This window comes from Acanthisitta chloris, unplaced genomic scaffold (assembly GCF_000695815.1).
Source record: "Acanthisitta chloris isolate BGI_N310 unplaced genomic scaffold, ASM69581v1 scaffold29614, whole genome shotgun sequence".
NCBI classification, from domain to species: Eukaryota; Metazoa; Chordata; class Aves; order Passeriformes; family Acanthisittidae; genus Acanthisitta; species Acanthisitta chloris.
The window spans coordinates 18041-29572 of NW_008670330.1; the positions used below are offsets into that span (position 1 = coordinate 18041).

Sequence of the window (11532 nt, forward strand, 5' to 3'; positions counted from 1 at the left end):
AAAAAGCCAAGTCACACAGAAGTATGGGTGAGTAGGTGCCTGGAACAGCAATTTCCTTACACTCAAGCACTTAGGTGAGAAGTGGGTTTGCCTATGACAAGACAAGCTTTATCACTTTACTGCATGTTCCACCTGCACACCATGGCTTTACAGGAGTGTTTGGGCAAAGTGCAAAGTAGTGTGAATATTACTGCAATCAGAATTCTTGTGTCATCCTTATTCTGCTCTTTACAGGACAAAGGCTGAAATGTGACATACACGGACAGACTCTGCCTTTACTACTGGCATTCAAAGCTATAAAAACCCTCCTCCAGAACTATGTGCTATGACTCTTCTCACTCCAAGCACATCTTATGCCCAAGAATAAAGAATATGCCAGTTAAGGCTATCTTTAGATGTCAGAATGACCCACTGGGACTGCTGTCACCTGCGCAGGAAACATGAAGTCTTTGCCTCGCACCCGTCATATAGCAAGAGCTTAGCTCAGCTAATCCATTAACTGCTTTCCAAAATCCATAAAGTCACTCATGCGTACTGAAAGGCAGCACAGACATATGCAAAACAGAACAGCAGAAAATCCCTGTAGTATACCCATCTTATTGCCAAATTAGGGATTTTCAGGCTAGATTGGCCATAAAAGCTAGAAATTGTGAAACCAGCAAAGCAAGAGATGAAGAAATCCTTCTTGGAAAGAGTTAATGACAACAGAAAACTGGAGGTAAGTTGGGATAGCCTTCAGTGGTCAGCACATAACACAGATGAGTGTAAAAACAGGCACACTGCCTACCTCCCCTTCCTTCACGTGTCCTGTACCCAAGCAGGGACTAGATCCTGTTTGACTTTGGCCATATAAAAGATTCACTTGAACCTCTGAGGCACTAATTACAGTATTACAACTGATGGGACCTGACAGTACTTAAGGCTGTCATACATAACCACTTGTCCTGCAATGTGAATATATTAAACACAGAAAAAATGAGACCAGCATGCAAGGAGAAACACCCAGTTTGAAAAGGGAGATTTATCTGTTAATTGGAAAGGTTGCTCATTGTTTAAGGTATTTTCTGCTTCAAATCAGTTACAGATAGAGCTTCTTTAGCTATCAGTGAGGTTAATAAAATAAACTTGACAAAATACCCTTGGCACAGTCACAGACTAGTGGGAAGTACATATCAACTGCAGTTGTTAACAGATACTTAATAATTTCACCGCAAGTAGCTTTTACTGAACACTGGCTCCAGAAACATATCACACTTGTGGAGTTAAATATGGGAAAAGTACATCATAATGAGCATCATGTGACAAATAAACGAGAAAAAGAAAACCACTGGGTTTTTTTTTCTGTCTCTTTAAAAAGGGAAAACGAAACGTTTAGGAACAACAAAGAAATACAGCCTATAGATCCAAATCATGAGACCCTTTACAAGACTTATTAGAGACTCTGAGATTAATTGTATTTCATTAACTACTGAGATACACCACAAAGATTTATAGTATAATAGAAGGAAATATATTAGAATATAAACAAAACTGTGATTTTTATCAGACAAATTCGGTTTGTGAAAGTAAATACCATAACTTATTGCATCCACCCCATGAACCTGTTCTCTTAATTTTGTTGTCAGTGAGAGGAAGCACAAGAAAGACCATGAATGTTAGATATTCAACTGTAGCTTTCCCCATAAAGAGACACCTACAAAACACTGACCAATCTGTCACAGAAGAAAATTTTTTGCCTAGGCAAATACCCTTTTTTTGCAGAGTACACCACACTTCAAAGCAAGGATCCCATTGCTTTATTTCCCTGTTAGAATACTCCCTCTATGGGCTTGATTCTTTTTTTCCTTAAGCCTAGGCTGCAGCAGTGTTTATAGACATGCTTAGAGTTATAAAACAGATGCCATAAACCTGGAAGAAACAAACTAATCATACATACCACAGTCCTAGTTAGCTTGAAAGCTCCGCACTTAGAAGGACAGTACAATTTGGAATGCCAGTGGTTGTCCTTTCCTCTGAATTTCCAATAGCTAAATTTATCATATGTCACATCACAGCACAATTGGCAGTTAACCTTCAAGTTATTTCATTTTTGATGTAAATAATCCATGGCAGACAATGAAATATTAAATTAGATTTAAATTGAGTTCAGCTTGCAGAACAATATACCTCAAAAGCATTATCCAACACTGAGCATTTCTCCGCTGTGTTTTTATATAAGCTATTTTTACAGTAACACACTTCTGGTTATTATTTCCCTTTTGAATTATCTTAGATAAACAATGCAAACATCATTTCTGCTGAGCCTGAAGTGCCTACAGTGACCATAATTGAAGTCTTCAGTATATCAGCTGGTGACATTACTTCTGCAAGCAACCTCTTTCCTGTGTAAGAATTTTTACAATCAGTTTCCTAGCTCTACACAAAGCCCCAGTACACCATGATTTAAGCATGTGGGGTGAGAGCTCATCAAACGCAAACTGAATTTTGCCATTGCCTGTGAAGGTTTCTCATAAGTCTAAATCTAAATTTCCTAGCACAGAAATTTTAATTTTCATAACTCTAAGAGATGCTTTTGCAGTCGTTCACGTCTATTATCAGTAGCACTGTTTCATCAAATAAGGGAGGAATTACCATTAAAAAGGGTGACAAAGTATTTATTACGGGCTTGATACTAAAGCCTTCCTTGTATCAAACAGAAAGTAATGTCTGCATGAGGGTATGTACTTCAGAAATGTGATACTGCTTGGCAAAGCTACTCATGGCAAAATTTGGCCATTGGAAATAAAGCCTAATGGTGAGACATGAATCCTTCAAGAGGCATTTCAGGAGAGGAAAGAAGCACAAGATTATCCAACCTGAAGAAAACTTCTAAGGCTGCTCAGGTAAACCTCCATTTGTGTACCCTACAGAGAGGTCCATGTGGCTTTTAGGTGGGCTTGTGCAGTGATTTCTGTCTCAAGGTACCACAGGGGCAGCCCCCAAGGACAGTGTAGACATACTGTACTGAGATAATGCTGAGAACAAGTGGAATGCATAATTTTATTCCTATTCTCTGGTATGCTGCAGTATTTTGTGATCCTCAGGAATGGTGGAAAACTATATAAAAATAAGAACCCTCCCCACCAGCAGACAGATGGTAAAGCTGAGTAAATTAATGTAAAAATCAGGGGCACATTTTCAATAACTATTAACTACTGAAACACCTACAAAATGAAATTATGTTTTCACTATTTCTTGACATTTACAAGTCAAGGCTGCAGGTTTTTCTTGTATATGTGCTTTATCAATCACATTCAGTATGACTGTTCAGCTCCATATTAGCACAACCAGATCAAACTTTTGGTCTGCTCAACTCATGATGTCAGACTAGATGATCTGCTGTATTTTCACAACTACAAACTCTGTAAAAATGTATTTTTAATGTACTGAATACATATCTTAAATGAATAACCTTTCATAAAAAAAGTAAATAAAACTTTTCTATAGATGAAACTTTAAACTAAATAACTTCTGGGAAAAAATAAAAATCACTACAGTTAAAAGTACAGGCTCATAAAGATTTTTTACATGATGGGTTTTCCTGCTCTCCAGAAATTCAAGCTTGATAAATATACTAGAACATCTTTCCAAAGATGTTATCCCAGTGTTTGACTTTAAAGAGCTTATATTAGCTGCTTATAACTTTCATTTTCAGAAATACCTATGTAAGGACAAGACTCAACAGAACAGAAGACAGGGAGATTTTGTGAAAGCTTCCTGTAAAACATTAGCAACAACAAAACGTGTAAGACAGCTCTTCCCAGATATGTGCCCTTCATAGCATAAAGGGTAGACAGCTATGTATTTGCATGAAAAATTAAGATTTAAATACAGAATTACATAACAATATGCATTTCTTAATACTTCAGCTTGAGCCTAAGCCCCCAAAGAGCAGAACAACACTATTGCTCAGTCTGAATTGTTGCCTCTCCCCATTTCTCACTGCCCTCCCTCCAAGTATTCAAGTTCCATCAGGCTAAAATAAATTTATGGTGAGTAACTTGTCAGAATATCTTTTTTCCTTCTTCTTCTTCTTCTTCCCCCACCCCAGTATCAAAGAGACCTGCATTCCCAAGCACACTAATCACTGGGTTCAGGCTGTACTATCAATTTGTCTGGTGGAAAAACCTCTAAACATATGGCTTGAAAAGTTAGTACTGTTAGAAACCAGGCATGTGTAGCAGCAGCTGTCTTACTTGGCATAGCTTTTGTCAAGTTTTCTGGCACAGATACCACAACCACAGACTTCTAATGGCCACTGGTATCAATCAACATGCTTGGACTAATTCTGAACATAGAAGTTTCACATTTCAAGAAGTTTCACATTTTAACAACTATTTTAAGTCAATAAGGCTGATCTAATACACAGGAACATGCTCACTGCTAGCCCAGGGGCATGGCACCTTGCCTACTTTGCTGCCAGCTAAGATACCAGGAAAAGAACAGTGGAAACTAAATCCACTTTGAGGACAGAACACATTCAGATGGCCAGGGAGAATGCCAACTACAGTATCATGTTTAATTCTTAAACACTAATGACTGAATCATGGCAACAACCCCAAAGGGAAATACTCACCTGCTCTTTTAGCAGTACGTGAAGTGCATTTTCGGGGGATGTTTTTTAACACTATCTGCAGGAATCCTATTTTGTAACTCTATGCTATTAATAAATCCTATAATTTCAAACCGAAAATTCCCCCCTGCCCAAATCTCTTTTGAAACACGGGGGGAACAGCAATCTTATTTGGGATGCAATAAGATAAGGAATACAAAAAGAAAAAAGTAATTATATGCTTCAGTTGAAGCAATGACAGGCAAAGAACTACTGGGAGAATAAAGCTGTAAACCCCTTGTCCTCAGTGACACTACAGAGACATCACCGATATTCAATCATACTGAAGTTGTAACTGTGCCTGCATAAATTATGTGTCCCATCTCCAGCAAAAAAAAAGAAAGTGTTTGGAAAATATTCTAAAAATCCTTTTCCATTAATTCTCTTCCTCAGCACATTTTCAATACTCTTATAGTCTGAGCTACTGGCTGTCATCTCCACATAATCTATTTCAAAAAAGACTGAGGAAGAAAAATTTCCTAATTTTGGATTGCCAAGGACACTACAAACAATACCTTGCACTGAGCTTAACTCCTGAACTTGTAACACTTTGTTGCCCTATTACTACAGTACAGAAACCTGTAGTTCTCCATGCATAACACAAAAATGTAGGCAAAAAATGCAATCCTTCTAATTTTAGTATGAAATAAAATTGAAATGATTTTCAATTTTTTCTAAACTTCTAGAGTTTATAAGAATAGTGCAGATACTGCACAAGGTTTGCCTGCACAGTCTTAACCTGAAATACCTTGAAGTCAATGAGACCAATAATGATAGATTTAAAAGTGATGTACCCCTGGAATTGGCCCTTTGATAACTGCACAAATTTCAGGCTGCATGGCAGTTCATCTGTTTGTAAAGTGATCTCAGTCAGGTGGGACAACACATAAAGGAAGCAGGTCAGAAAAAAACATCAGTTACGTGCACACATTGAGTACTGACAGAAATCCTCAAAGGCTTTGTTTAAGAAAGGATAATCTTCAGAATCTGGTACAAACACATAAACAAAAATCCTAGGCCTGTCTATTGCAGTCGAGATACTTTTGCCATTGACCACCATGAAACAACAATTTAAGCTATGGCATTTATAACCCTTACAATCTACCACCCAAAAGTTGCCTTTTAGAACTGGAATTACCAAGATAAATGCTTTCAAGAAATTTAGTTCTAATCCTGACAGAGTTTCAGTTGGACATGTGGAAAAAAAACCTTTTAGCCCCACAGGCAATGCAACACTGAAACAGGTTACTCAGGGTGCAGAATCTCCATCCCTGAAGGTTTCCAAGACTTGTCTGACGGATCTAGCATTGACAGAAGTCCTACCTTGAACAGGAAGCTCACGGAGGACTAAATGACCACCAAAGTTACCTACACTGCAAAGTCAAGACACCACATTGAGGGATACTCTAATTAAAAGATACTGTTTACATGAGTTTGCTTTATTACTTTGGTTTTTATTGATCACTCTTCACTCTCATGTTTATTAGAAAACATGAAACACCTCAAAAAATAAAACCTAAAAACTGGGGAAGAGACATAATACTGTGTTGAGAAGTCACTTTTAGGGAAAAAACTCAACATAATTCAAGGAAACTCATTCTGGTGTGAAGCACACAAGCTATCAGCTCAGAAGTATTTTGTCTGTAAAGACAGTAGACTCTAAAATAAACAGGCATTTGGTGCTGTTCAGAAAGAACCAAGACATTAGAAGAGATGCAAGAATAATAATTAATTAGGGAATCTAAGAAAGATTCTAGCAGATTCAGAAGGGAAAAAAAGCTACATGAGGTTCATCTTACACAAACACATAGGTGTAAATATTCTTCTTACACCAGCCCTCTATTTTCATGCTTGTTTCAAAGCAAAGTTTGGTAGAGGTGGAGCATGAGAAGGAAGACTTTTTCAGAGGAACAGATGATCTCAAATTCTGACTGCAATTGGAGGCTTTAGATATCCCTGCAATACTGTTACTATTTGTGCTGCACCATGTGGAAGCAGAAGGCAAGCCCACATACAGCATCTTTGAACCTGGTGCAGCTTGTTGCTTAATTCAGTCTCAACTCATTATGTAGAAGTACTGAAAAAAGTGCTAATGAACTTAAGACTTTCTGCCAAAAGGATGACTGATTTCCCAGTTAGTCTGACAATTTTACAAGGTGGCATCACTTTGGCTTCACTGAATTTGAGACTAACCACAAAGTGTTCTGTCCTCAGAAGATTTATCTTTCCATTCCAAAACAATACCTCAGTTTTCTCCAGTGCATCAGCAGTTGTAACTGAATACTGAATTGGAGAAAAAAGAGCTTTTCCTAACTGCATTAAAGACAGTGAGATAACAGAAATATACCTTTGCTAATTTAACAAACAGCTGCTATTTATCCCCTTTGACTAATATATTTCATTAAGTATTTCATAAATTAGTTTTTTGAAAGTACTTTGCCTTGGGTAACACTATGAAGTAAGCCTACAGTAAGAGTATCTTTAAACAATGTTAAAAAATGAGACAACTTGCAGAAAAACTAACTGCAGTTTAATCCAGGCTGTGGCCTGTGTGCTTGTCATAGGCTCCATTTTCTGCAAAATGGAATAAGAAGTTTCAGCCCTGGTTCCCAGGTGCTCACATTCCCAAAATTCCTCTTCTGCTGGCACTAGTAAGGTCTCTTTTTGAGCATTCAAGCTTACATCACACCATGCAACAGGAGAAAATATTGAAATTTTCCTTATGTGCTCCATTTTCATCCAACTGTGTGGATGAAAAGGACCCTAAGCAAAACCAATTATCATGCTAAGCACAACTAATCACTGACAGACTAGATCCATCTCACTAGCATTACATTCGTTGTAGATTCTTGCAAATAGCTGGAGAAGGATGCAAAAAGCTGAATAAACAAGCAGACACATGAATGCTTCATTAAGGGTTATATTCTATTCTTGCTTTTCCTCTGGCTCTTTTGTTAAGTTAGTTTTACAGAAGCTTTTGCATCATCAACATATCACAAATACTTACGTTTGATGCTGGTCAGTCTACTTTTGGGCATCGAACAGTCTACAGCTGCTAAAAATAAGAAAAACACTAAAAGTGACTGATTTGGTATTTACTTAGTATATATGATAGCTAGAAAAAAAGTAGCAATAAACAAACATAGAACAAATACTAATTTAATTCTTCTCTATTTTAAAACTTGCTAGTTACTGTGTACTAGTACTGTGACAATATTGGGCTGATATTAGTACAGTAACAGAATTTGTGAGATAAACTGTTTGGGTAAAATTCTATTTAAAGATAGAATCATCACTTAAATGAAGATTCCTTACAAAAGGTTTCTGTACATTTTGTGCTGATGGCATGTACCTGCATACCTAAGAGTAGTGAGTATGCTACATGGTAGAGAGATAACAGTGTATTTGTGAGCATGGATTCTGACAGTTACATGATTTTCTCATTTCCAAACACATGGGGCAATTTTCAAAGTCTGCAAAACTTGCTACTACTACTCACTGCAATATGAACAAAAGATAATTAAATTTCTGAAATAAAAGACATAGTGGTCTGAGTTTAACTGGAAATTTTCTGCCTTCATTCCTAAAATAAATTCTGAATGTTTGCTATTCTATCACTGTGATTTTTCAGTTCAGCATATTGTTTCATCATTTATTACATCAAAAGCAGAATGAAGCCATTATAACACAAAGTACCCTAAAATTTAGGTAGTATTTCTGGCAACACTTAAGGGAAAGGTTTTAATACCAAACTTTCAATCTCAGTAACACAAAAGTAACACTAAGTAGCAGCCTTGCTGACATCAGTTTGAGCAAGAAAAAAAAAAGAACAGTACAGTTCCTATAACCCAGTTCATTCCTTCTTAATATGAGCCTATTCTGAGAGAATGAGCTAAATCTGGGGGTAGAAGGTTCATTCATACAGGTACATTTTTACCTTTGGCAGAAAGGATTTTGTTATAATGACACATCATGTGACGTCTGATCAGGTACTGATCAGTTAGACTTTGAGAGGAGTCAATGCAGAAAGCTGCAAGATTAAAATACATTTGAACATTAGAAAGGCAAGCACAATACTAAAATTTTAAACAGTTAACTGCAATTCAAAGTCACAAAGTTTAAATTACTGTGTGCTTAACTTCTCTGCTCAATGGCAGTAATTTTTCTTTACCAGTTACTACCACATGAAATCATGCTTTCTCCTTTTTCTTTCCCCACTGAGCCATTAACTTAATAAATAGCTAAGAAAGTGGCTGAAACTGGGTCATGAAAATGTCGGCATGGAAACTTCCTGTTTCTGCACTCTATGCTCTTTTGAAAAATAGTGTCTGAGGTGTCAGTATGGCACAGAACCATATACTAGCCCATGTAAACTATTGACTGTAAAGGAATATGTTTAACCTCAAGGGATCTTTAAAGCAGTAACCATAGATATATTCCAGCTAATATAGATTGATATCTTTACATATTTGGTTGTCCTGCTACCTATTTGTAGTCAGCAGTACAGTCAAAGCAAAACTTACTTCTTGAAAGTACTTTCAGCAATGTACACTAAATTTAAGTCCTAGTAAGCTTTACCAAATGAGCTCAATGCAAAGGTTTTAATTATAAAAACACTTTAATCATAAAAATCAATGAATTTACATAAAAGGAACCATGCTAACCTTCTGATGAAAGCACATGTTACTTACCATTGCTCTTAGTACTTAAGTGTCCTTTGAAGGGACTTGCTGGACCACATCTGGGAATGGCAACAGCTGGGTATTCACCCACTGGAACAAAATGTGAAACAAAACCCAGAGTTAGGAAAAGAAAATCCCACAAATATTTTTACAGACAAGATAAAGTTAAATTCTTTCTCCAAAGAACTCATGAATGGTTTTAGTGGACCCTTTTTCATTGATTATTGCTGAAATACAACAGTGTGATTAAGTAACTTAACCTAAACAGCAATATACACTGACAGCTCTCAGTGGTTCACGGAGTTACACAGCAGAACTGACCACTGGCTCACATCACTCTGACTTCGCATTGGTCATTAAACTCCACAGAGAGATGGCCACAGTTTTGTTCCTATGCTAACCTCCAATTTGTTTGGAAGTTTTGTTGATGAAATTTTATCATTATGTCAAATGACTAAGATGAACAATATTCTGTATGCAGACAATGACTGTGGTTAGTGTTATACTAACACACAAGCTTAATAGGTTGAAAGAAATTAATTACGCTTATGCATAAAAAATCTTATCAATGAGAACATACTTAAAAAAACCTGATTTGCCATTCAATCTTCTGGCAATTTGATAGACTGGGAACTCTATAGACAAGTGTAGATGCAGCCAAAACTCAGACAACCAGTTGTTCTGAAAAATGAAAGAATGTGAACTAAAAGCTCTGCATCTTCTCCTTGAAAATAATGAGGTACTGCCAGACTTCAACCACTGTCTGCAACCTGATATTTAAAAACTGGCACATAAATTAAGAATCTGCAACACTTTTTAGAACAAATTTTAACAAGAGATATACGATTACTACAAATACTAGTGAATACACAGTGTTGCTTTAAGGGAACCAAGATATGCATAATGTAGTGCAAAGCAAAGATTTTTTTTAAACCCAGTAAATATACAAACAACACCTAACCTCAATTCTAAAACTGTACAGAGAAGTTCTACAAATTTATTATTACTATCAAGGTCCATACGGTCTTCCCATTCCCATTCTCCTTCTCATCTGTCAGTTCAAGAGTCTGCAACCACCAACATTAGCGTCTCCTAGCAATTGGAAGAGCTGCGGCTCTGGGGCAGCAACTCCACTGCTCTACACTTCCTGGACACCTCCAGCTTTCCACCCTTCATCAGATGAAGAAGGATACTGGACCTGCCCAAGATGAGTGGGAATCTCTTCTCAGTGGCCCTAGCTGGGTTGACAAAGGCAGACAACATTGCAAACTGACTTAGGTGGTGCAAGAAGCCATGCAAGTCACACCACACAGGTTAAAAGCTCATTAATCCCACCTCTCATAGCCTCTTACCTCCTGCATGCCCAGCACCTGGCTTCCAGGGCTTGTTTTCCATTTCCCACTCTTACACAATGACCATTAGAAAACTATTGCAACTACTGTATTATATAGCCCTGTTTTAAGTGCAACAGCACAAAATGGTTAACATGGTGTCTAACTATTAGTAGAGACTACAGCAAAACAAATCACTCATTTAACAATGTTTTAATATAATTAAAAAAAAGAACTTACTACATACTATACTAAATTTTGAACGACTAGGATAAGTTTTAAAAGATTATATTAAGAAAATTATCTTAGGAAAATAGATAAAATTAAAAATCATTATCAAGTATTGAAATTTGCAGAGTACTTTTTTGGGACCCTGTTGTGAAATGACACTAAATTTGGATGAATAGACATCTCCTCTCTACAAAGCACAACAAATACTGTAAGGACTTCACTAAATTTTGAACGACTAGGATAAGTTTTAAAAGATTATATTAAGAAAATTATCTTAGGAAAATAGATAAAATTAAAAATCATTATCAAGTATTGAAATTTGCAGAGTACTTTTTTGGGACCCTGTTGTGAAATGACACTAAATTTGGATGAATAGACATCTCCTCTCTACAAAGCACAACAAATACTGTAAGGACTTCATACTTTGAAAAGCCAACCTTCGTACAATATGAGCTTCTGTGGCTTTACAATATTGGATACGGTGTCTGCAATAACAGCGTTCCCACTCTCTTTGCTGTGAAGTCGCCAGACCAGCAGTAGAAAAGGGACAAGCAAAAAAAAAAGAAAATCCCACTGCAGATTTTTTCAGCACTGTACTGCAATGGTTTTACGTTTATAGTTTTCTTTAAAAGTCAAA

The 11532-nt window shown here is 36.7% G+C and overlaps 1 protein-coding gene across 1 annotated transcript in view; it reads right to left on the reverse strand.

Annotated features, from left to right (window-relative positions):
* The window catches only part of SPATA7 (spermatogenesis associated 7), a 28738-nt gene extending 18010 nt beyond the window's left edge, over positions 1–10728 (reverse strand). The window contains exons 1-4 of the mRNA XM_009073649.1: positions 10686–10728; positions 9343–9423; positions 8589–8681; positions 7659–7706 (exon numbers count right to left, since the gene is read on the reverse strand). Coding sequence (XP_009071897.1) covers positions 7659–7706; positions 8589–8681; positions 9343–9423; positions 10686–10728 — 265 coding nt within the window. The remainder of the gene's footprint in view (positions 1–7658; positions 7707–8588; positions 8682–9342; positions 9424–10685) is intronic.
* Between the last annotated feature and the right edge of the window lie 804 nt (positions 10729–11532).